The 26,854-nt window shown below is 44.1% G+C and overlaps 1 protein-coding gene across 1 annotated transcript; it reads right to left on the bottom strand.

Moving 5' to 3' along the window:
* On the bottom strand, positions 1 to 24,533 carry MAP3K8 (mitogen-activated protein kinase kinase kinase 8). Its single transcript, XM_038755739.1, has 8 exons — positions 24,460 to 24,533; positions 13,277 to 13,637; positions 9,622 to 9,789; positions 7,477 to 7,738; positions 6,404 to 6,510; positions 3,321 to 3,473; positions 2,192 to 2,438; positions 1 to 1,226 (listed from the first exon to the last, which is right to left on the bottom strand). The coding sequence occupies exons 2-8, from the start codon at positions 13,610 to 13,612 to the stop codon at positions 1,093 to 1,095; spliced, it is 1,407 nt and encodes a 468-aa protein (XP_038611667.1). The 5' UTR covers positions 13,613 to 13,637; positions 24,460 to 24,533; the 3' UTR covers positions 1 to 1,092.
* Between the last annotated feature and the right edge of the window lie 2,321 nt (positions 24,534 to 26,854).

Below are 26,854 nucleotides of genomic sequence, written 5' to 3'. Positions count from 1 at the left end.
TATGGCAAAATACAAATTTATTCCATTGATTTGATCAGAGGCATTGGCACCAAACATAAAATACGGCGAACCTTGGCATAGGTGGATTTCCGGTTCGCAACTTCACTTCTTTGCAGTTGGCAGGTCCCCTGCTCACAGTGGTGGCCCTGTTGCCTCTGCTGCCTCTTTGGCTAACCACCACCCTTCCCCAGATATACTCGTCGGCTGGGACTCTCCGCATACGCTTGTGCCATCGGGCACAAATGGTACATGTGAGGTTTCTCTTGCCAGTCGCCTGCACAAACCCTGGGCCACCAAACTTCCAAATACATTTCAGGGAGTAATCTTAACTACTTTGTGTTAAAAATACAGAAACATCTCATAAGGCGTTTGATATACAACATACATAGTATGCCATTTCTACACACAAATGCTTAAAAAAAGTCATAAGCATTTAAAAGTTTTCTGTTTTTCTAGAAATTCACACTCTCATCCCATGGGATGTACAGAATTATGTGGTTTACACAGTTTTATCACCATCTAAAACATCATTGTTTTAAATGTATTCAGCATAGCATGTACGTTATAAATTGTTTCCATAGGAATATAAACATGACTAGTCATTAGTGCCAGGTTGATATACGGCCACTAATACATTCATTTAAAGTCATTTTAAGGTACTAGCATGGCTTATTGGTGATTAAAACAGAACCTGGGATTTTTAACCACCGAAAATGTAGACATTCAGTTTCTATGAAAATCTTCTTACTACGGTTCAAGTTAACATGGAATAATATTGAGTTAAATGTACACTTCCTATTCAACTTTAAGCACAAATACAAATTTTCTAAATATATTATCCCTATGATTATTCAGATTTCAAAGTGTATATACAAAGGTTCAGAATCAGTCACAAAATAGTGATTATTCCAGGATATCTCTCTCAAATCTTCTTTGTTTGCCATGAGCCATCACATGACCTCATGTTCAGTTGAGAACCACTATGTTGCAGCAAATACATAGAACTGTTATCTATACAAAATCCCCTGGTGGGGTCAGGAAAAAGCACCTCTGAGAGGTGAAAGCAAGTTGAATGCGCACTTAAAAGTATCATCAGCCATACTCTAGCGCCGGAGGTCCCCTAACCAGGTTGAAATAGCCAGCCAGTGCACCAAGGTCTATGTAGAGCGAACGCTGCCTCTTAAGCACTTCTGATTCCTCTGTGCTTCCCGTACATGAGGACGAATCTGAAAAGGGAAAAATGTAGAAAACAGTGTGAAATTTCATTTTCCGGAATATTCTCCTAAGCATGGACAAGTCGGGATCTGGAAGAGATATGTCTTCAACAGCCTCCTGTTTTTATTAAGCATGACTGACCGATCATTAACTAGTCCCTGCCACAAGAAACCCAAGGATGTGGACTGAACAGCTCAAAGATTTCTCTATACCCTGATAGAATGTCAACATTCCAGACATATCTCTTTAATGAAAGAGGTGCCTGGCACTAAAAGTTATTGACAAGGGAAGAGTATAATGCCATGGGTCTCAGGACAGGCTGCTCATTCTCTTTAATAACCAAAAGCATGAATGGTCCTCTTGCTCCGATTTTCTTTTCCGGAGATACTGCCATTAGTGTAAGACAGACATCAATCCCGGAGAAAAACTGAAGCAGAGGAAGCTAGAAATATTAGGTTTTACTGGTACCTGCATCATTTAAACTTGCTAATGTAGCAATGGACCATTTATGATTGTCTCATATGTTGTGAGTCATGACATTTGCAGCCTTGCCCTAAGTACCTAGGTTCTCAAAAAAGAACCTCATTTGCTCAACCTAAAAGCGATTCTTGTGGTTGAATTTTCAAGATTATTAATTTAAAATATCCAATGAACAGGAGGCTACACATGCCAACCTTAGCATGAAGCAAGGCAGGAGCCACTCAAGCTTGAAGCTTTATGTTCCACCCCAGCCCAGCACATCTGTCACGGCTTTCTGGTAAGCTGTCTCTTAGTTCCAGAATATGTTGCTAACATCTTGACTGAAATTTCACAAGCGGGCAACAGCAGCTCAGGAAGTGATTTTCTTTGAAAAACTCTTACGTAAACTTTATCCTTTTCTATTTTCTTCTCCTCCCTCATTTTTCTTTTCTTTTTTGTTTTAACTTGGGAAGAAAAAAAAAACCTGGGCTCAATGGAGACCTGAAGGACTTTCTACCTGCAATGTTTTCCGGCAGTTCTAACTCTCTCCTCGTCAGGAGCTTCTTCCTCTCGAACAGGGCCGAGTCCAGGCTCTGGCAGCGGGGCTGCTCCTCTGGTGGGGGATGCAGAGCCTCGTGCTTCAGCAAGTCAGCAGCAGCGGGACGGAGATTTGGGTTCCTCTCCAGGGCGGCTTCTATCAGCATTCTCATACTAGGGCTGCAGTCCTCTGCGATGTCTTCTAAGGGCGGAGCTTGCTTGTGAATCTATCAACACACCAACCCTTAGAATCCAAACATTTCACTCAAATCACACATTGGGGGCCAGGTATGAGAAATTCCATTTTTCTGGGTCACATCTACTCAGAGAAGCAGCGTGGCTCAGTGGAAAGAGCCTGGGCTTGGGAGTCAGAGGTCATGGGTTCAAATCCCGGCTCTGCCAATTGTCAGCTGTGTGACTTTGGGCAAGTCACTTAACTTCTCTGGGCCTCAGTGACCTCATCTGTAAAATGGGGGTTAAGACTGTGAGCCCCACGTGGGACCACCTGATCACCTTGCAACCTCCCCAGCGCTTAGAACAGTGCTTTGCACATAGTAAGCGCTTAATAAATGCCATAAAAAAAACCTAAAAAAAACAACCCCCACCTCCACCACCCCAGCAATCCTCTTCTTTGCCCAGGGGCCCTGTGTTAAATCAGGGCTCATTTGAAAAGAGCTGGGTTTGGAGTGAAGTGAGTGATTTGACCATTGAAGAACCCCCCAGTTTCACTGGGAGAGTCTCTGCACCTTGGTGTTCCCAGTGATTAACTAGGAACCCACAACCCACTTCCATCGTCTTTTCCAAGGCACTGTGAGGATCGATGAGCTAACCTCTTAGGGGGTGGAGTACACCGGGTTTCACATTGGTACTGCAATTTAACAGGGATTAAAAAAAAGGAACTGTCCTCATCCTAGAAACAAGGTCCCCCAAGAGAGGCTCCAGTCCCAAGCTCTCATCCAATCAACAGAGCCTTCCTCTGGACACCACTGGGCTTCCCTCCACCCAGGATGGATCTGTGCTGGCACCGTTAACGGTCCCCACCTTGGCAAGATCCAACAGAGAGTGGGGCTGGCTGCCCGAGGCTCTTCCCTTGGTGGGTTCCCACTTACTATGTACAGGTAGGATGGGTAGGCCGAGCGAGGGTAGCGCTTCACCCACGGTGGGCTGCCTGTCTGCATGTGGATCAGGGTGGCTCCTATGCTGTAGATGTCGGCTTTGGTGGAGTGTCCTCTGCACAAGATCACTTCCGGGCTCATGTAAATCTTGTGGGGAAGGGGGGAGGGAGAGACGGGGAGAGAAGACACCAAGGAGGAAAGAGTCAGCCTGATTTTCCTTCATCTGACTTTTCTCCACTTCCTTATTCTAATTCTGGAACCCCCATAGCTTTATCACTGTAACACTTCACCCTCCCCAGGCAACATAACCCAGTCACCAACTTTCCAACCAGAAACTCTTATTTTGGAGTTAAGCAGCCCAGTCTGGAGGGGTCATTTGAGAACCGTTTTAGGAAAAACACTGAATATGATTTTGCTTTGTCAGAGACAGAGTGAGAGAGAGAGAGAGAGAGAGAGAGAGCGAGAGAGAGACACGGAGGGACTGCGGCTTAGGAAACAACTCTGACCTGCCACCGGCAGAGTGCCACGTTCAATAAACAATCTACTGTCTTTCCTTCTCCTAGAAGGACTGAAACCATCTCTTAAAACATTTAGTTTTGATTATTGTACAAATAAATGCTTTGGAAGTTACTAACTACTCACTTCACAATTAACAAAAAGGCTACCAAAATGTCTTTCCCAAGAAGTTCTACCTAAAAGAATGCCAAAGCCCCCTTAATAAGAAGGGATGAACCAAATGCCATCTGTTGCATAGAAGTTTTTACTGCAGGTCTCTGAGATATTAGTCTGGTTCCCTTTCCTGGTGGTTCAATTCCCTTTCCGGGCTGGCCAGACCCCCCATACCCCTCAAAAAATCACTTGAAACTGACCGTGTAGGTGTGAAAAATGGGGGAAATATTGATTTTACAGGTATAGTTTTTTACATTTGTAAATGTCTCTGCAGTACTATCAAGACATTTCAGTGAAAAGTAATGAATTTCAAGACTGTGTAATTAGTTTATCTGTTCAAAACTCCCAGTAGGTGATTCCAGTCTCATTTTCTTTAACAAAACATGGAAAGAAGTTGAGCGTTCAATCAATCATATTTACTGAGTGCTTAATGTGAGCAGAGAGCACTGTACTAAGTGCTTGGTAGAGGAGGGCCTCCCAGAGAGACATGGCCCCTGTAAAGTCTGATTTAAAACTCAGGTGGCAGATATCTCTGAAGGCACGGCTCCTCCCAAGTTGAATATTGGCAGAGTTCCAGAGGGACAGGTGCAGGTGGCAAATGATTTGTCTTTTACACCTTTAATTCTCCCATTCTAATTCTAACTTGTGAGGAGACTTAGTTGCAAATAATGAAATGCATTTTATAGTGAAGGGAAAGTGAGTGGCTTTGTACAAGCCTGAAACTAAATAGGAGAAATAAAGCACATGGAAGTTTGAAGGGGTAGAATTGTTAAAAAAAAAAAAATTTGAATAGTTTAATGGAACTTTGTTCATCCTAAAGGAAGCAACCCATCACTAAATTTCTTTGAATCAAACTCTGAAATATTATTTTGTTTGAACTATTTGAATTCACACAATTAATTCCTTAAAAGCAGGGTAAGGACAATAGGCGCTTTTATGACACTCTACATAAAACTTTCACTTGAAGAAAAGATGCCAGTTTTTATCAGGTTACTGCTATAAGTGGCTCATTATTGGCACAGCTAGAGCATGAATATTATTTGTAAACACGAGAGCTATCCCATTTGCTGTCACTTTCTAACATTATTCTACAAAGTCATTTTTGCCAAGCCATGAAAAGCAGTTTACCTTGGGCAGTAACAAACTGCCACGCTTAAAATTCTATTTAGGAGTGAGCCGTCAGTTACTTCTCTAAACCTAGACATGGTGGTACTTGTCTCAAGTGGAGATTTCCAGAAAGGGCAGATTTTTCCTTTCAGCAGTAATTTAATCACACTTTTTAAAAAGGGGGTGGGGGAAGAGAGGTATTTTCAAGTTTAATACCATAAATAGTTGCTTTGGAAATCAGCTCTAGGAAAAATGGTGCAGTGCCACATTCTTCACTCCTCCCTACAGTGCCCAAAATAAGTCAAAGATTTTCCAGAGAAAACAAATTGTAAAGTGTCTGAAGAATCCTTGCAACAACTATGGAATGTATCAGAGAATCATTTCTACGAGTATCTCCTTTGACTACATCTGTATGTGAAACATCCGGAGGAGGAATTTTAATGGCCTTTTCGAAGCATATGAAATTTCAGAGCTTCCTGAATAAGGATGGCTGAGCCACACACAGTTTTCTTCTACTCTGATCTTTTGCTCTCTAGCAGAAAAGCCCAGGCTCACCAGGAGCACCTGTCCACTCTCTAGCTACTTACTGGGTTTGGAATGATCACAACCTTCAGTAATAATCCTATTAATGGGTTTGCCTATTATAGAGTCGATGCAGATGAATGAAAACTCATTCCTGAAACAAAAGCAGTTTTCTTTCGACATCACCCATTGCTTCATCTCAAAAAGTCTTTGCTTCCTTTTCTTCATAACCAACTTAAAAAGGATGCCTATTTTGTAACCCCAAGTAAAACCTCTCGCTACTATTCGGTCAATTTAGAAGGCTAAATCTACAAAATCTAAAGCTGCAATCTAACCAGAATTCTAGCTTTCACTTGAGTTTCTTTGGTCGTGCTAGAAAAATGCTGAACATTACTACACAGAATTATAACGAAAATGATAGTATTTTTTAAAGGGTTTACTATGTGCCAAGCACTGTGTTAAGGGCTAGAAGTAGGCACAAGATAATCAGACCAAATACAGCTCCTGCCCAACAAGGGGCTTATGCTTTTCCCACCCTATTGACTCTCTACTTCCCACAAACCTATGGCAATTCCCTGTACTGTAAGCTCATTTGGGGCGGGGAATATGTCTACCAATTCTGTTGAACTGTACTCTCCCAAGCACCTAGTACACTGCTCTGCACAGTGTAAGTGCTCAATAAATACTGTTGATTGATAGAACTCTGGGAACTTTCCTTTTTTGAAATATCAGTACAATGCAAAACACTAATCATGAACATTTCCTGTTTCTGAAATTACCTCAGTTCCCCGAAGGTCCTTAGGGGAGTAGGTGTCCTCCGTCATTTGAACACTTAGGCCAAAATCCACCAGCACGGCTTTGGTTGACATGAAAACAATGTTGCTAGCTAGAGCAGAGAAAAGATAGTTGTCAGTCTAAAATGCTCTGCCTGTTTGCAATGTCATTGCAACAATACTTGTAGACGATGTAGTAAACCAAATAATAACAACCTAGGGTCGCTGGTTTAAGTGTTTAGAAGGCAATGGTGAACTATCTAGTTATGAAAACACAAATGGATTTAGAGTCTGCTCAACTAATGGGGCCACTTGAAAACTGTACAGAAGAATGCTGGTGAGTGTCAGGAACCTGAGCGCAAGTAAAGTGCTCAGAGCTAAAACACAACAGCTAAAAAAACCTGCCTCCTCTTGCCACAGGGGATTATTCTAATAGAGAAGACAAAAGGCAACAGTGTCTAAAAGCTGAGTCCACTACTGAACCTATCAATATCAAGACAGAAGGGTTGACCTTTACGTAAAGACTCTCATTCAAAGGCACTAAGCACCACTCTTAGATGAGTCTGCTTATTTTGATGGGCCTTGAGAATTTGTAATGGCTTCTTGCAAAGGGGAAAAAAAATCATTAACTTTTAAGGCTACGTAGTAGTTCTGAGGTGTGAGAACCTGTCAGAAAGAACTGGCTTTTAGAGAGCAACTACAAATTTCTGTCAATTGCAATCTACTTGATTCACCAAATACTCTTGAAAGAATCTGTATTTTTCTTATCTGATTCTCCAGCTCCCTCATCTCTACCTACCTTTCTCCTCCTTTCTTCTGCCATCTTTTCCACTCTAATCTCACACATCTGTCTCTGCTCCCAACCTCTGTGCCTGCAGAAGAACTCTATTCACAATTTCCTTTTTTGTTCTTTAATGATCTGTTTAGCCTCTAACAGCTTCACAATTAATTTACCAGAATTATAAAACATTTGACCCTTGAACAAGCATATCCTTGCACATATATCCCACCCACAAGTATGAGCTGGATACACATGCCTGCCCTACACCAGTAAATTACTGGAAACAGAAGAAACTTACGTTTTATATCGTGGTGAATAACTTTCTTTGAGTGAAGAAACTCAAGGCCCTTAAGTACGTGCTTAGTCACCCAAATAATCTCAAATTCCCTCAAAGGTCCGCAGCTCTCCAGCTTCTCCATCACAGACCCTCCCTCGCCCGCCTCCATGAAGAGATGGACTGTTTCATCCCACAGAATGGCACCGTATAATTCAGCAATGTTCTCATGACGGAAGCAAGCCTGGATTTCAACATCGGATGGCTTAAACTGATCCACTGGAATCTAGAACATAAAGGTGAGAATGAGACTCAAAAACGGCACATGCGCAAGCTTGGCCACTTGGTGTTTCAAGATGATTTTCTATGGCAGCTGAACAGAAATCAAGCAAAATGAAAGGCAAACAGGTATCTAAAGAGGTAGGCAACGGCAAGAGGTCAAGCAAGACGAGAGGATAGGGACGCATTCACAGTTAGAAATTAGGCAAATGGCATTTAGACATCTGTTTAAAGTCCAAAATACATGGAAATTAAAAGGCTGTAATTTGACATCTAGAGGACCTTCCACAAGGCTGGTTTAAGGAACGTTTCAAAAAGGCCTATCATGAGCCTGGTCTCAAAAGAAAATTGTTTTTCTCCCATTCTGGGGTGGGCATCATAGGCACCAAATTTCAGCCAATAATAAGCTGAGGCCAGATTTGGAAAGTGAAAGCAAGCCTTCACTTTATTTCCTCAACTTCATTAGAGAAGTGTGTAATGTGTTTGGCCTATTCAAACCTGTGTTAAAATGCACATGTGCAAAAAAAGCAAAAATATTAAGAATCCAGAAACTTATTCACCACAAAACCGAAAGGAAGGGACAAGCTGCAGCTTGAGAAGTGCACTTGCAGAACAATGCAGTAGATTTTTAGAATAGTTTGAAAATGCTTGCTTTACTAAATGCTTTACATAAGACTAAAATAACAGGGTTAACCCTTTTTGCTGATGTGCACTTGCATGTATTTATTGATTGACCAAATATAGATCTCCAAATCCCACATATTATTCAGGGATTTGCACTGGAGTTGCGCTAAGCAGGCAGAGGTCCAAGTAATAGATGGCAAAGACATCTCACTTCTGCTGCCGTTCACCTCAATAACCCTGTTCTCTGCTCCCTGGGAATTTCTGGTACTCTGAGTCCAGAACCCATAATGATGATAGAATCCATGCCAAGCCCTGTATTAAATACTGAGACAGATACAAGATAATCAGGTTGGACACATTTCCTGTCCCACATAGGGCTGGAGTTTAAGTGGGAGGGAGAACAGGTATTTGAATCCCCAATTTTCAAATGAGGAAACTGGTGGGGTACGTTCATTCCCCACCACCCAGTGTTCACCCCAGCTCTCAAGCTCAGAGAAGGAAGGAAGAAGGTATAAAGAATGAGGTGCAGAGGAAATCCAAATTCTCGCAAGCCAGTACCAGAGGTCAGCTGGGGCCAATCCTAATATTGTTTGTTTTTCTGGCTATGAGACCAACAGTAATAATGATATTTGTTAAGCACTTACTATGTGCCAGGGACTGTACTAAGTGCTAGAGTATTGTTCTGTACAGTAGTACAGTAATTAAAACTGCAAAAGAAGGAGTGGTGTGCCATCTCTCAGCACCATCCCTTCGGCCAATTCCAGCACTTACAAATAGATTCACACCCTTTGCAGCCCTCATGTATATATGTCACTCAATTTATCCATTTTGACCACTCTAGTTGTGTAAATATTTTAATGTTTGTTTCCCCTGTTAGAGTAGAAGCTCCTTTTGGAAAGGGAACAAGTCACTTCACTGGTCTGCACTTTCCAAGCACCTCACCAAGTGGGCATTCAGTAAATGCTGCCCCTATGACTACTTGGAGCCACTCTGCAATGGCTCTGCTTCTCTCCCACATGGAACAATGGGGCAGAATGTGAGCTGGCCCAGCTGGCACACTCCTTTTGTCAAAGCTGGATTAATCACATGGAATAAGTAGCACCTACGCAGATGTGCACGGGCCCATTGGCAGTTCACTAAATGCAGATCTGCTTAAATAGTTTACCCTGCAGATGCAGGGTAATTACAAGCAATTACACTCCCTTGGGAGCATTTGACTCATGCAGCAATTCTACAGGATTGAAAATATGAATGGAGCACACATACCAGTTTACAAGCCATTCGTTTTTTGGTCTTGATGTCCTGCGCTAGGTACACTTTTCCAAAAGCTCCCCGTGGAATGAAATCCGAGCCAATGTTCCGGTACGTCAGCTTCCAGGGGAACAAGAGTACATCTGAGTCGATCTGATAACGTCCATTTTGAGGGGTGATAACCTAAGGGTAGAGATACCATTTTAGAAAAGGGGAAACTCCATTTTCCAAGAGCCTGCTACAAAGAAAGAGTCCTCTAGTAGTCGTACTAGAATTCACTAAGTGCTGACTGTGCGCAGAGCATTGTACTGAGCACTGGGAAAGAGTATTTAAGTAAGAATTAGAGGTAGACCCTGTCCCTCAAGGGGCTTACTTTGTTTCGGAGAAATGCCACTCTGCATACACAAGCCTAAATGCACTGAGTGCTATATTTAGAAGCATTAACAAGCCTGAGAAACTTGTGAGCATAATCCTGGTCAGACCTGCTCAAATTTCCATCTCCTGATGAGTAGCTTCTTTGTAATCACACGTTATAAATTGTTTTTCTGATAAAAACACTATCACCTTGACTGAAAGACAGAAAATGGTGATTGCGTAAATATACCTCTGGGCTGATTTGCTCTTAAGTAGAATACACTAACCTGTTAGACCACATAGCTATTACTCACTCATGATGCACAGAGAGGCTGTGGAGAATAGCTAAGGATCATGGAACGTTCTGAAAACTTGCAGAGCACTATATCAATGTTCACCATTTGAGGCATTTACAAGTAACTCATGGAATGACATTACTATCTCACAGAACTCACAAACAGGCAGTTTCGCGATGGCCCAACCAAGCATCTTTGGAATGGGACACGAGAGACACTTGGGTCCCCACTAGTCAAATTGGAAAATGTGGTGATTATCATGAGTGCATAAAGCTCTTATAGGTTTGATCATCCATCCCATACAGAAAAATTCAGCTTTCAATGGTCCTCTAAGCTCCATAAGATTTACCCAATTTAAGGAAGATAAAGGCCAAATGGTTCCAAATCAGATATTATCCTACTGCCCGGATAAATTTAATCCTTTCTGAACAAAAACCAATAGGGCATGTAGCAAAAGGATTAAATGTGATTTGACACATCTGTGGATCTCAACTTCTCTAACTACTTTGACCTTCAATCTGGAACATGACTGTAGAAGTCCTGAAAAATCTCGCTAAAATCATTTAGTTTTGCTGTTTTGAAATTGATGGATTTATAATTACAACTGAGGAAAACAGTTCCTCAGGAAAACTGAGAAAAAGAATGGCTTCAACATACAAGAAAATTATCTTTTGGGGTATGAAATCAAATAATCTAGGGTTCTGAGGAATCTTAAGAATCAACTCGTCATTCAATCCTTTCCCTCAAGTTCCCACTTTCTTTCAGAAAGGACTACACTTAAAACCACCTTAGGGATAGGAGTCCATAATCTCAATACCCATGCCTAGGTTTGACAACAGTGGGCTAAGAAATTCACCTCCAATCTAACAGCCTGCTTTACTCTTCTAACTCTGTGTCTGTTTAAAAAATGTGTTGTTATTTTCCTTTATTCTTTGGCAAAGCAGATCTTCATTTTTCCCTAAGATTTTATGACGTTCTCCTTCCTATATATCTGTGGCTTCTTCCTTCAAAATGGCCTGACTTCAATGGGAGGCATATGGGTTTCAGCTCCTCAGCCGGTTCTCTGCTGAACCATCTGGGCATCTTTTCATTTTCTCTGCATCTTTTATTCCATCTTGGGGTCTTTGTTATACCCTTGTTTTCCTTTTTTTCAAGTTTCCCATACAGCTAGGATCTAGAATTGCCTTGCTTAAATGTGTTTTCTTCATTTGTCTTCATTTCTCTCTTTCCTTTGCTTGGAATCCTGAATTTTTCTCAAGACTGCTTCTGCCTTTAGGACTTAAACTCAGGACTCTTGCTTTACAAATATTAAATCAAGAAGTCATGCCTGACAACTTCTGATCATCTTTCTTCCTTCCGTTCCCAGGAGGGGTAGAAGGAAGGAAACCCCAAAGTTAACCAACGACTAGATTAAGCACTCCATGGCAGGAAGCCAAATGGACGGGTAGGAACCAAGTTACTGGTGCCACATCAAAGTTTAGATGAACATGACTGAATTCTAACCACACACAACTCAACCCATATCTGTGGTGGTCTGCCTAAGGGGATTTGAAACCCCAGATAGTTGAGGAAGAAAGGCACCCAAGTGGAAGGAGAAAGAGTCATGGGGTGCCTTTCCTCCTGATCTCCCCATGCCTCATTCTGACTCTGCTTCCTGAGGAGGCTCTCGCCTCCCTGCACCCCAGCATCATTCAGGGTTTTTGCAAAGCAGAGCAGAATGGGGTTGGGCTGTGGCCAAGTGCTCTGAGATGGAGACTAGTCCTGGCTCCCAGCCCTGCACTACACTCCCGAATGCAGTAATGCCACCTTAAAGGGCACCTCAGGCTACCCTAAGTAGCAATAGGCCCAATGGCATGCGGCCAGCTGGGGACCCAGAAGCTGCTCTCTCTTTCCCTGCCCCACATCCTCTGTGGTGATGCCAGCTGAGGGAGTGGGGGCTTGGTCAAGCAAAACATAAGGTGCCACCATCACCTCCCTCCACTGGTGGAGTGGAGAACAAGAAAACAAGCCAGGCTGGCCTGCCACTAGTCATAACAATCAAATGCCAAATTTTACACGTGGAACTTTTTTTTCTGTCCTTCTGCTCCAGTCTCCAAGAAGCTACTAAGATGCAGGAGAGGACTCGCCATCAATCAGTGTAATTTACCGCCCACTGCTCTTAGCTCATTGTGCAAGAAGGCACTCTGTCCAGACTCACCTATGTTGTGGTGATACCTAACCCCACCTTGAAATATTGAGATCTGGGATGCCTCATAAGGCGCACCTGAACACCTCACTAGGACTTCAATTGTGACAACATTCCATTGCCACATTTTAAGTTATTTATAAACTTGGGATGACCAAGAAGATACATAACATACTCATTTATATGCTGTCATTTAAAGAGAGAGTGGCTCTGAGTTCGTATATTTGAGACGACCTGTAAGTACTGCATGTTTCCTAGAATCAAATTTAGCTAAAACATATTAATAGAGGCTCGAGGAAAAAGAAAATAGACTGGAAGTATATAATGCAGTCTTCAAAAAGGAAAATTGGTCAGGAATTATCCTCAATCAAAAAACATTTTTTTCCTCAGCTGGGAGTTTATTTAAGCTCTTCATTGACTACACATCTGGAAACAGCCATTCTAGTAAAATCACTTGCCCGTGAATGATGACAGTGGTAACAGTGAAGTGCATTTTTCAAGAATGACCATTGAAGACCAGAACATTAAAACGGAAGGAACAAAAACACAACTGGATATTGCAAACAGCAAATGCAACAGCAGCACAAGGTCAATCTTTCCATAGGCAGAGTGTAGAAAGGTCAGTCAATCCCATAGCAAACTTTTCAGTCATTCACCATCAGTAGAGTCATCCTAAAACTCAAAGGACGGTTACATGTATGAGTTACACGAAATAAAGCCTATTTTTAAACTTGCCAACCAATAGGTGTCAGGAAATACTCTTGAAAAACCGTCACGGGAAAACTGATTAAAGGAGCAAGAACTTGCCACAGCGATGATTTAAAAGGCCTCGTACCATATTTAATAGGATTCCTGATTCCTGTGGCCGGTGTCTGTAGAAATGCTTGGCAGTATTGGAGACGTGATTCGCAAAGTCAAGCAAGTCCTCCACCGTTCCATATCTGACCGATGAAAGCCGGGACACCTCTTGACCACTCAGCAACAAAGACTCCGAACAGTCCTCATTTTGATTAGGGTCTTGGCACATAGCCCTCAGACTGGGTTCATACGTTGCACCTTCTTCGCTTGGGTAAAGATTCTCCATAATGTCTATTACATCCGACGTATTTAAATCTTTAATTAACAGATCAATCTCTTCTTTATTGTCACTCCCGGTGCTCATATACTCCATTACTGTCCAGTGTTCTAGGCTTTGTCTGCAACATAAAAAGATAATGCTATGTTTCAGTAAAAATGCAAATGCTTGCTAATGCCTCTCAGAGCACACGTATCCTGTTTCAAGAATGATGAGCTTACAGAGCAAACACAGGTGCAGACATGATGGTGGAGAGAAGACAAGGATCCTGCACTACATGGTTATGCAATGCTCACATACACATGAGCTGCCACGTCCCCACAGCAGAGGAACTGAGAAGAAAAGACCCAGTCAGGCAAGGTCAACATAGAGTTTGCCCGTCCTCAGTGGGACACCCAGCAGAATGTCTACTTAGCAGTGGTCATCTTCATTCCAACTTAGCCAACTGGGCAAGCTGTCTCTTCATACCCATTTTCAGAATCCACCATAGCCAGTCACTGCAACAATCTGGGTTGGATTGTTGGATTCCAGGGCTCGAGCCCTGGAATTTGGCTCGAACAGTGCAATTCAACCAACACCTCTGAGGAAAGAAGAAATGGTGAAAAACGGATTCTGATCCAGAGCAGAAATCACTGGCAATCGAGTCCAGAAAGCCCATCCCGTGTCCATAAACGATCAAAATATCAGAGATTCAGTATAGTTACCAACACCTGTTCTCTTAAATCTTGAAACTGTGGGACTGTCCAAAATCCAGACTTGCTACAACACGACATTGGTCCACCCTGACAATCAAGCTGAAGGGTGGAAAGGAGATGGCAAGCACACAATCAAAGGAAACACAAGACAGGGCTTAATACTCCCTACTTTGCCTTGGTAGATTTCCATGGCAGAGTATTGTTCTTGTGTGTGAGGGTGGTGTTGTGGACTTATTTGTTAAATGCTCACTCTGGAATGTGACAGTGAGGAGCAACAGCAAAAAAGTTCCTCCCTTGCAGGCTTTTCCTGAAATCTGTTTCAATCTCAATTCCTCCCCACAATAGAAACGGGATCACGTGCCCCTCAAATGTCCTGAGGCAGAACCCAGACATGGAGTAATTCAGCCTGAAACAGGATCCTTCTCTGGTGTAGTTCATAATCCAGAGGAACCACAATATTCGGGGCCCAGATGGAAAGGAGGAGGTGCAGCTTTCTAATAGAATAAGAATTTTCCTTTCTCCTAAAACCAATTCAAGGAGATCTCAATCATTGAAACCTTGGGGCCACCTGCCCCATCCAGTTCAAGTCTTTCCAAATTCTGTCCTGCATCTCACCTTAGAAAGCAGCCCTTCCAAAGACGCTCTCTATGGCCCCCGCACAGAATCTGTGCGTAAGAAAATGGCTTTACGAAGTGGATTCTCTAGTAAGTCATTAATTTAGCAGTCTGAATATAGCCACTCAGGCCCATGAGCAATGTCCTGAATCAAAAAAATTGGGATTAAATCCTACTCCCTCCTACTAAGGCTGTGAGCCCCAAACAGAAAAGGGACTGTGTCCTGCCTGATTGTCTTTTATCTGTCTCAGCGTTTAGAACAGTGCTTGGCACACTGCAAGCGCTTCACAAATAATCAAAATCATTATGATATTTGTTACACGCTTACAAATTAATCTGGTCAGATACAATCCCTCTCCCAGTTGCGGCTCCTGGTGTAAGTAGGAGGGAGGTCAGGCAATTAATCCTGTTTTACAGATGAGGAAAGAGGCACCAAGAGGCTAAGTGACTTGCCCAAGGTCACACAGCAGGAAACTGGCAAAGCCGGGATTAAAACCCAGGTCCTCTGACTCCCAGGACCATTCTCGTTCCACTAGGCCATGCTGCTCAACATCTCTGGGTGTCAATTTGTGGAGGTAGTGACCTTTGCAAATGGTCTATGTTTAAGGAGGCAGATGATCGACTGAGTGACTTTGTTCTGGGACCCAGATGGGCGAATCGTAGTTCACTGGGAAACAGACACCAGGATTCAAATTCCAGCTCTGATTTGCTGTGGACCAGACAATCCATTTCACCCTTCTGCTTCAGGATATTTCTGTTTGCTTGCCTGCCAGAGGGGCTAGGAAGCTTAACTTAATATATCATCCACGGGGAGAACCACCTGCTGAAGGGAAGTAGAGGTCCCCTTCCCAAGCAATGGTCTCAGGAAGGAGCACAGGGTAAGCAAGTGAATCATTCGCAACTTATAGATGAAAAGGGTACAATACCATCTGCTAGCTTAACCAATAATTCAATCGTATTTATTGAGCGCTTACTGTGTGCAGAGCACTGTACTAAGCGCTTGGGAAGTACAAGTTGGCAACATATAGAGACGGTCCCTACCCAACAGTGGGCTCACAGTCTAGCCAATAATTGTAGCTAGTCCATATCCACCTGCTCTTGCAGTCATCGGGGAAACATTTGGATGAAAGGGTAGAGAGTAGGTGGACAGCAAGGACAAGGAGTAGAGCAGTCAGGGTTCTAGAACATTTAACAATGAAGCAAAAGCAAATGGGCTGCTTGGTATTTCTGGACTGACAAAGAGGAGACTTCCAGGCTGAAGATTTGGTTCTGGAATGGCCAACTCACACTAGCAAGTCCAGAACTCATCACCTCTGTCCCAAACATATTTTGGGTTCTTTGAATCACACAAGAAGCAGCGTGGCTCAGTGGAAAGAGCATGGGCTTGGGAGTCGGAGGTCATGGGTTCTAATCTCAGCTCTGCCACTTGTCAGCTGTGTGACTTTGGGCAAGTCACTTCACTTCTCTGTGCTTCAGTTACCTCATCTGTAAAATGGGGATTAAGACTGAGCCCCAGGTGGGACAACCTGATCACCTTGTATCCCCCCAGTGCTTAGAACAGTGCTTTGCACATAGTAAGTGCTTAACAAATACCAACATTATTATTACCATTATACCTCATGCTCAACCCCACTGCTATGGAAGGCTCTAATCCACACAAAACTCTCTGATACACACAAGTGTTGCCACAACCTCTGAGATGATAAAGCCCAGAGGATGGCTTGCATAACCTGAATTCTGGAGACCTGGCTGCAGACTTGGATCAAAGAGCCCTTGGGAAAGGTGGCAGACACATTCCCTGCCCACAAAGAGTTTACAGTCTGGAGGGGGAGACAGACAATAATATAAATAATTTCTAATCTATAAATTAAAGGCAGGTACACATCTTGGTTGCCCCAGATTAGTGGATATTACCACCTCTTCCCACCACACTTCCTAAAGGTTTGCAGGGAAAATTACACTTAATAAACCCAAATAACTAAGAATAGACTGCTTTGTGATTCTTCCAGGTGGCCAGTGCTCAATATAAGATGACCCACCCAATCGTCTGAGTAGCTCTAAAGGTGCAATTATGCCTGCCTGGAAGCTTCTCCTTGTCTCCTCTTTGATGAGGGGCAGGTTTGGCCTAGCACTGCCTGAGGGCTGGATAGTGGAGCACTGCAGAAGCACATCAGCCAGTTGGTCTCTGTCAGGCCTAGAAACACTAAGACCCATTTCCTCCAACACAGGAGCCAGGACACTTCCCATAGGGGAAAAGAGAGCTTCCCACAATGGCTTAAAACCACCTAAAGCCATTGCTGGGAAGAAGGAAAATCTCCATTAGTCACCCCTCAAATGAGACACTGTTGTGCAGCTGAGAATGAACAAAAAGGGGTGCTATGTGCAGAGACCCTTGGACAGGAAGGCTGAAGGGTAGGAAAAATCTCCCATTTCCCCTGTCAAGAGGTGCTTAAACCCACAGGAGGGCACTACCAGAGGTTTAAGTGCTTTTCCACAGCCCTCTCACTCCCGGGGAGAACAGAACTCATTAATCATTACACAGTGGAACCAAGGCTCACATGACTGCTAAGCTTTCAGCATATCTCACCCCTTTCTCAACTCTCCCGTGAGCATTCCGGAAGCAAACATGGAAATATTTAACCCACAGTTTTCTTCCTTGGTTTCTTAGAATTTAGTATTAGTTCTTACTTAGTATTGCAAAGCACAGCTGTCATTTCAATATAAGGGCCTCCATTCCAAAATCTAAACATAACAGCAAAAAAAGAGTACACTCCAGGAAGGAAACACTTTAAGTGTAAATTCTTCAGAAGAGGGGATTAAAAATCATGCAAACCTTTCATTTCTGGATTGGCTGACTGCCCTACACACTTGGGAATTTTTGCTTCTCTACCTAATCATGTAAGCCCTGGAGTTGTTTTTTTTTTTTTTAATCAAAAATTTGATTGGCAAGTTCAGTGAGTTCTCAGGAATTTTCAGCTACTTCAGTTTTGCAGAAAAAAAGTCACTACTTCAGTTTCTGTTTTTCAGTCTGGATTTTTCAGCCTGAAACTGCAACCCAAGAGTTCAGTGAAAACTACTGTTGCCTGGTACTTCCTTAATTTCCATTTGTTCTTGTCCAACTCTGCTCCCCTCAGCAGCCCTAAAAATCAAACCACATTTCAAATGCTTGTAATTTCTCACTAAGCAGTTCCCTGTATTCTTCTACTAACCACAGCTAAGTTTCCTCTTCCATTAATCACAAACCAGCAGCCATTTGGAGGAGGTAGTGGATTGTAAAATCGTACTAGATTAAGAATTTTCCTAATGCTCACTTCCTATAAAAGTGGCTTGGGGCCCACAAGCAATCAATTCTAGAACAGGACTGGTTTTGAGCTTTAAGGCCTAGCAGGACGAATGATCCATACTCCAAATTAATTCCATCCAAATTAAATGCATTGATATGGTCCCCTGTTGATTATAAATGAACATTTAATTCCCTCCGAGTTATAAATAGTAGATGCATGGGCACACGAGAAACTTTGGTCCCCTCTTTAGTGTTTCCAACTTGTCAAAAGTGGCCAAAATGCCTTAGAAATATGTTAATGACTTCTGAAAAACGTCCAGGATGAATTAGCATTTCATTAACAGCCTGTGAATATCTGGCTGAAGTCTAAGGCTGTGTCACCCTCCTCTCCCGTCTGCACCCAGACCCCTACAGACTGAAGGCCATACATCAGAATGCCTTGAATCGATAGTTTAGAAAACTTTTACAATTATTCAGATTGAATTCTCCCTGGCACTGGTGATCTCATAAAAGCCATACAGAAGCAGCGTGGCTCAGTGGAAAGAGCCCAGGCTTGGGAATCAGAGGTTATGGGTTCTAATCCTGACTCCCTGACATGTCTGCTGTGTGACCTTGGGAAAGTCACTTCACTTCTCTGAGCCTCAGTTACCCCATCTGTAAAATGGGGATGAAGACTGTGAGCCCCACGTGGGACAACCTGATCACCTTGTATCCTCCCCAGTGCTTAGAACAGTGCTTTGCACATAGCAGGCGCTTAACAAATGCCATCATTATTATTATTATTATTAAACTATCCCATCAGTACCCAGACACCTAAATCTGTGACTGTTCTGACCCGTTGTGGGCAGGGATTGCCTCTCTTTATTGCTGCCCACAATAATTACAATTGCTGAATTTTATTTTGCAAGCGCCAAGTAAAGAGTTCTGCACACAGTAACCGCTCAATAAATATGACAATTGAATTCGCTAAACACCAGATAGGGCACGATTGAAAAAAAAAAAACAAACCATCTTTTCCTCCTCTACTTCTCATTAACGATGCCCCGAGAAAAGACTTCAAACGTCTCGTCTCAAAAGCAGACCCGGCATTTTCGGCTCTTTGCAATCAATCAATCAATCAATCAATCAATCGTATTTATTGAGCGCTTACTGTGTGCAGAGCACTGTACTAAGCGCTTGGGAACTACAAGTCGGCAACACATAGAGACAGTCCCTACCCAACAGCAGGCTCACAGTCTAGAAGGGGGCTTAGAGGAAAGAGCACAAAGTCTGGGAGTCCGAGGATTTGGGTTCCAATCCTGCATCCGCTACTTCTTGGACAAGTGACAGCTTCTCTGGGCCTCAGTTCCCTCATCTGTAAAATGGGGCTAAACAGCCATTCTCCCTCCCTTCCAGACCGTGGCCCCGCATGGGTCAGGCACAGTGCCTGATCTGAATCCATGCCGGGCACGGAGGAAGCATTTAATAAATACCACAACCGGGACGTTCAATCAATCAGTCAATCAATCAATCGTATTTATTGGGCGCTTACTGAGTGCAGAGCACTGTACTAAGCGCTTGGAAAGTACAAGTCGGCAACACATAGAGACAGTCCCTACCCAACAGCGGGCTCACAGTCTAGAAGGAGGAGACAGAGAACAAAACCATACTAACAAAATAAAATAAATAGAATAGATAGGTACAAGTAAGATAGAGTAATAAATATGTACAAACATATACATATATACAGGTGCTGTGGGGAAAGGAAGGAGGTAAGATGGGGGGATGGAGAGGGGGTCGAGGGGGAGAGGAAGGAAGGGGCTCAGTGTGGGAAGGCCTCCTGGAGGAGGTGAGCTCTCAGTAGGGCCTTGAAGGGAGGAAGAGAGCTAGCTTGGCGGATTCATTCATTCATTCATGCGTATTTACTGAGCACTTACTGTGTGCACAGCACTGTACTAAGCGCTTGGGAAGTACAAGTTGGCAACATATAGAGACGGTCCCTACCCAACAGCGGGCTCACAGTCTAGAAGGGGGAGACAGTCAACAAAACATATTAACAAAATAAAATAAATAGAATAAATATGTACAAATAAAATAAATAAATAGAGTAATAAATACGGACAAACATATATACAGGTGCGGAGGGGAAGGAGGAGGGGGCTCAGTCTGGGAAGGCCTCCTGAATTCATTCATGTGTATTTATTGAGCGCTTATGGGTGGAGGGAGGGCATTCCAGGCCCGGGGGATGTCCACTCCCAAGCACTTAGTAACAGTGCTCTGCACTCAGTAGGCGCTCAATAAATACTACCGACTGCTAGCCGTCCCGCTCTCAAACTTGAGGGCGGCAAACTGAGATCGGGGGAGAGAAAGTTTTTGTCCACTTTTTGTCTACGTTCAAGTTGGGGAGGTCTGCTGCTCCCTAATTCCCTAAACTGCGACCCTTCGCCCCCTTTTCTCGGTGGGCGTGGAGGCAGCCCCCTCCAGGCAGGCCCGGATCCACGGTTTTCCAAGTCCTAGGACTGGCACGCAAACCGTGACCGTCGCCTACGGCTAACCATTTTTTTATTTTTAAAAAAAGGAAGAAAAAAAAACTATTAGTGTTCAGAGAGAAGGAAAGAGGTATTGTCAGGGTTCAGAGAGAAGGAAAGGGGGTAGAAGAGCGCGTCCCCCTCGCTGCCACTCACCCGGAGCGCGGCCTGCGGGGGCAGGTCCTGGCGCGGGGGGGGGGTCCCGGCCCGGGCCTGCACTGCTGCACTGCACCCTGCACTGCTGCACTGCACTGCTGCACTGCTGCACTGCACTGCTGCACTGCCACGCCCGCATCTGGGATGCGGGGGCGGGCCATCCCGTGGGAAGTTTCGCAAGGTGCTTCCCGGCAGAAGCCGGCTGCATCCCGGACCCGGGCAAGGCAAGGAATTCCGCGCGTGCCCCTCCAGCCTCCCGCCCCAAATTCATGCATTCAATCAATCAATCAATCGTATTTTTATTGAGCAATTACTGTGTGCAGAACACTGTACTAAGCGCTTGGGAAGTCCAAGCTGGCAACATAGAGAGACAGTCCCTACCCAACAGTGGGCTCACATTCAATCCTATTTCTATGACAAGCAGCGTGGCTTAGCGGCAGGAGCCCGGGTTTGGGAGTCGAAGGACGTGGGTTCCAATCCTGCCTCCGCCACATAATAATTATAATAATGATGGTGGCATTTATTAAGCGCTTACTATGTGCAAAGCACTGTTCTAGGCGCTGGGGAGATTACAAGGCGATCAGGTTGGCCCACGGGGGGCTCACAGTCTTCATCCCCTTCCTTCCTCTCCCCCTCGTCCCCCTCTCCATCCCATCTTACCTCCTTCCCTTCCCCACAGCTCCTGTATATATGTTTGTACATATTTATTACTCTATTTATTTATTTATTTTACTTGTACATATTTATTCTATTTATTTTATTTTGTTAGTATGTTTGGTTTTGTTCTGTCTCCCCCTTATAGACTGTGAGCCCACTGTTGGGTAGGGACTGTCTCTATATGTTGCCAACTTGGACTTCCCAAGCGCTTAGTACAGTGCTCTGCACACAGTAAGCGCTCAATAAATACGATTGATTGATTGATTGATTCATCCCCATTTTACAGATGAGGTCACTGAGGCACAGAGAAGTGAAGCGGCTTGTCCAAAGTCACACAGCTGACAAGTGGCGGAGCCGGGATTTGAACCCATGAACTCTGACTCCAAAGCCCGGGCTCTTTCCAGTGAGCCACGCTGCTTCTCTAGCACATGTCTGCTGTGTGACCCTGGGCAAGTCACTTCACTTCTCTGAGCCTCAGTTCCCTCATCTATAAAATGGGGATTCATTCACTCATTCAATCCTACATATATATGTATATATCAATATCTATGAATCGTACATATCTATTCTATTTATTTTATTTTGTTAGTATGTTTGGTTTTGTTCTCTGTCTCCCCCTTTTAGACTGTGAGCCCACTGTTGGGTAGGGACTGTCTCTATGTGTTGCCAACTTGTACAACACAGGTAAAATGGGGGGGGGGGGTGGAGAGGGGGACGAGAATAGATATGTACAAGTAAGATAAATAAGTAAATAGAGTAATAAATATGTACAAACATATATACAGGTGCTGTGGGGAAGGGAAGGAGGTAAGATGTGGGGGATGGAGAGGGGGACGAGGGGGAGAGGAAGGAAGGGGCTCAGTCTGGAAAGGCCTCCTGGAGGAATCAATTAATCGTATTTATTGAGCGCTTACTGTGTGCAGAGCACTGTACTAAGCGCTTGGGAAGTCCAAGCTGGCAACATATAGGGACAGTCCCTACCCAACAGTGGACTCACAGTCTAACAGGGGAAGACTTGAGCGCTTACTTTGTGCAGAACACTGTACTAAGCGCTTGGGAAGTCCAAGTTGGCAACATATAGAGACAGTCCCTACCCAACAGTGGGCTCACAGTCTAAAAGGGGGAGACGGAGAACAAAACCAAACATACTAACAAAATAAATAGAATAGATATGTACAAGTTAAATAAATAGAGTAATAAATATGTACAAACATATATACATATATACAGGTGCTGTGGGGAAGGGAAGGAGGTATAATGGCGGGATGGAGAGGGGGACGAGAATAGATGTGTACAAGTAAGATAAATAAATAGAGTAATAAATATGTACAGACATATATACATATATACAGGTGCTGTGGGGAAGGGAAGGAGGTAAGATGGGGGGATGGAGAGGGGGGCGGGGGGAGAGGAAGGAAGGGGCTCAGTCTGGAAAGGCCTCCTGGAGGAATCAATCAATCAATCGTATTTATTGAGCGCTTACTGTGTGCAGAGCACTGTACTAAGCGCTTGGGAAGTCCAAGTTGGCAACATATAGAGACAGTCCCTACCCAACGGTGGGCTCACAGTCTAACAGGGGGAGACTTGAGTGCTTACTGTGTGCAGAGCACTGTACTAAGCGCTTGGGAAGTCCAAGTTGGCAACATAGAGAGACAGTCCCTACCCAACAGTGGGCTCACAGTCTAAAAGGGGGAGACTTGAGCGCTTACTGTGTGCAGAGCACTGTACTAAGCGCTTGGGAAGTCCAAGATGGCAACGTATAGAGACAGTCCCTACCCAACAGTGGGCTCACAGTCTAAAAGGGGGAGACAGAGAACAAAACCAGACATACTAACAAATAAATAGAGTAATAAATATGTACAAACATATATACAGGTGGTGTGGGGAAGGGAAGGAGGTAAGATGGGGGGGGATGCAGAGGGGGACGAGGGGGAGAGGAAGGAAGGGGCTCAGTCTGGAAAGGCCTCCTGGAGGAATCAATCAATCAATCAATCGTATTTATTGAGCGCTTACTGTGTGCAGAGCACTGTACTAAGCGCTTGGGAAGTCCAAGATGGAAACGTATAGCGACAGTCCCTACCCAACAGTGGGCTCACAGTCTAAAAGGGGGAGACAGAGAACAAAACCAAACATACTAACAAATAAATAGAGTAATAAATATGTACAAACATATATACAGGTGGTGTGGGGAAGGGAAGGAGGTAAGATGGGGGGGATGCAGAGGGGGACGAGGGGGAGAGGAAGGAAGGGGCTCAGTCTGGAAAGGCCTCCTGGAGGAATCAATCAATCAATCAATCGTATTTATTGAGCACTTACTGTGTGCAGAGCACTGTACTAAGCGCTTGGGAAGTCCAAGACGGCAACAGATAGAGACAGTCCGTACCCAACAGTGGGCTCACAGTCTAACAGGGGGAGACTTGAGGGCTTACTGTGTGCAGAGCACTGTACTACCGCTTGGGAAGTCCAAGTTGGCAACATATAGAGACAGTCCCTACCCAACAGTGGGCTCACCGTCTAAAAGGGGGAGACAGAGAACAAAGCCAAACATACTAACCAAATAAAATAAATAGAATAGATATGTGCAAGTAAAATAATCAATCAATCGTATTTATTGAGCGCGTACTGTGTTTAGAGCACTGTACTAAGCGCTTGGGAAGTCCAAGTTGGCAACATATAGAGACAGTCCCTACCCAACAGTGGGCTCACAGTCTAAATGGGGGAGAGAGAGAACAAAACCAGACATACTAACCAAATAAAATAAATAGAATAGACATGTACAAGTTAAGTAAATAAATAGAGTAATAAATATGTACAAACGTGAAGAGTCACTTCACTTCTCCAGGCCTCAGTTCCCACATCTGTACAATGGAGATGGAGACTGTGAGGCCTACATGGGACAACCTCATTACCTGCTATCCCCCCAGCGCTTAGTACAGTGCTCTGCACATAGTAAGCGCTCACTAAATACGATTGACGATGATTATTGTCATTATTATTCTCCTGACCCCGCAAGCCCCCGAGGGCGGGTTACCTGCCGCCGCTTGTCCCCGCAGATCCCGGGGGTTTTGCAGCCCGGACCCCGAGCAGGAGCGGGGCGAGTTGTCGCCAACTGGGGCGAGCTGTCGCCAACCGGACTGCTGCTGCTGCTGCTGCTGCTGCTGTCCCGCCCCCCAATGCGCATCACTTTCCATTTCCCTTTTCTGGCCCCAACCGGAGCGCGGAAGGAACCCGGTGTCCGAGAGAAACTCCCCCTTCCCCCCCTCCTGGGGGACGGGGGACACCTGAAACCGACTTCCCGGAGGCGGGGGGGACACCTGAAACCGGCGCTCCTGGGAGGGCCCAGGGGGGAGTGGCGCCCGCCTTTGGGGAGGGGTCCCCATCTCTAACCGCTGGGACATAGCTACATATTGTAATAAGAATGATGGCATTTGCTAAGCGCTTACTATGCGCAAAGCACTGTTCTAAGCGCTGCGGTGGGGGATCCAAGGTGATCAGGTTGGGGGGCTTACAGTCATCATCCCCATTTTACAGACGAGGGAACGGAGGCTCCGAGAAGTTAAGTGACTTGTCACACAGCAGACATGTGGCGGAGTCGGGACTCGAACCCATGACCTCTGACTCCAAAGCCCGGGCTCTTTAATAATAATGATAATATAATAATAATAATAATAATTTGGCAACAACAATTTGTTGCCAAATTGTACTTCCCAAGCGCTTAGTACAGTGCTCTGCACACAGTAAGCGCTCAATAAATACGATTGATGATGATGATAATAATAATGATGGCATTTTTTAAGCGCTTACTATGTGCAAAGCACTGTTCTAAGCGCTGGGGTGGGGGATCCAAGGTGATCAGGTTGGGGGGCTTACAGTCATCATCCCCATTTTACAGACGAGGGAACGGAGGCTCCGAGAAGTTAAGTGACTTGCCCCAAGTCACACAGCAGACATGTGGCGGAGCTGGGACTCGAACCCATGACCTCTGACTCCAAAGCCCGGGCTCTTTAATAATAATGATAATATAATATAATAATAAAATAATAATAATAATTTGGCAACAATTTGTTGCCAAATTGTACTTCCCAAGCGCTTAGCACAGTGCCCTGCACACAGTAAGCGCTCAATAAATACAATTGATGATGATAATAAGAATAATGATGGCATTTTTTAAGCACTTACTATGTGCAAAGCACTGTTCTAAGCGCTGGAGTGGGGGATACAAGGTGATCAGGTTGGGGGGCTTACAGTCATCATCCCCATTTTACAGATGAGGGAACCGAGGCTCTGAGAAGTTAAGTGACTTGCCCCAAGTCTCACAGCAGACATGTGGCGGAGACGGGACTCGAACCCATGACCTCTGACTCCAAAGCCCGGGCTCTTTAATAATAACGATAATATAATAATAATAATAATAATAATAATTTGGCAACAACAATTTGTTGCCAAATTGTACTTCCCAAGCGCTTAGTACAGTGCTCTGCACACAGTAAGCGCTCAATAAATACGATTGATGATGATGATAATAATAATGATGGCATTTTTAAGCGCTTACTATGTGCAAAGCACTGTTCTAAGCGCTGGGGGGGATACAAGGTGATCGGGTTGTCCCACGTGGGGCTCACAGTTTTCATCCCCATTTTCCAGATGAGGGAACTGAGGCCCAGAAAAGTGAAGTGACTTGCCCAAGGTCACACAGCTGACAAATGGCGGAGCGGGATTTGAACCCATGACCTCAGACTCCCAAGCCCCGGCTCTTTCCACTGAGCCACGCTGCTTCTCTATTGTAGACTTCTCTATTGTAGAATTCTATATTGTAGACTGTGAGCCCACTGTTGGGTAGGGACTGTCTCTATATGTTGCCAACTTGGACTTCCCAAGCGCTTAGTACAGTGCTCTGCACACAGTAAGTGCTCAATAAATACGATTGATTGATTGATTGATATTGTACATGTACATATCTATTCTGTATCTGGATATCTAGATTGTACATATCTATTCTATTAATTTTATTTTGTTAGTATGTTTGGTTTTGTTCTCTGTCTCCCCCTTTTAGACTGTGAGCCCACTGTTGGGTAGGGACTGTCTCTCTATGTTGCCAATTTGGACTTCCCAAGCGCTTAGTACAGTGCTCTGCACACAGTAAGCGCTCAATAAATACGATTGATTGATTGATATTGTACATGTACATATCTATATCTAGATATCAAGATTGTACATATCTATTCTATTTATTTTACTCTGTTAGTATGTTTGGCTTTGTTCTCTGTCTTCCCCTTTTAGACTGTGAGCCCGCTGTTGGGTAGGGACTGTCTCTATATGTTGCCAACTTGGACTTCCCAAGCGCTTAGTACAGTGCTCTGCACACAGTAAGCGCTCAATAAATACGATTGATTGATTGATTATTTTATTTGTACATATCTATTCTA

This window comes from Tachyglossus aculeatus, chromosome 13 (assembly GCF_015852505.1).
Source record: "Tachyglossus aculeatus isolate mTacAcu1 chromosome 13, mTacAcu1.pri, whole genome shotgun sequence".
NCBI classification, from domain to species: Eukaryota; Metazoa; Chordata; class Mammalia; order Monotremata; family Tachyglossidae; genus Tachyglossus; species Tachyglossus aculeatus.
This window is presented reverse-complemented; position numbering and strand designations above follow the sequence as displayed.

What these genes read in the sequence shown, in the direction of transcription:
- MAP3K8 (XM_038755739.1), bottom strand. Translation starts at nt 13,612, where the DNA reads ATGGAGTATATGAGCACCGGGAGTGACAATAAAGAAGAGATTGATCTG. An exon ending in TATTCACCACGATATAAAAC is followed by an intron (nt 6,511 to 7,476) that starts GTAAGTTTCTTC and finishes TCTCTGCTCTAG; the next exon opens with CTAGCAACATTGTTTTCATG. An exon ending in AGGACCTTCGGGGAACTGAG is followed by an intron (nt 3,474 to 6,403) that starts GTAATTTCAGAA and finishes CTTCCCCACAAG; the next exon opens with ATTTACATGAGCCCGGAAGT.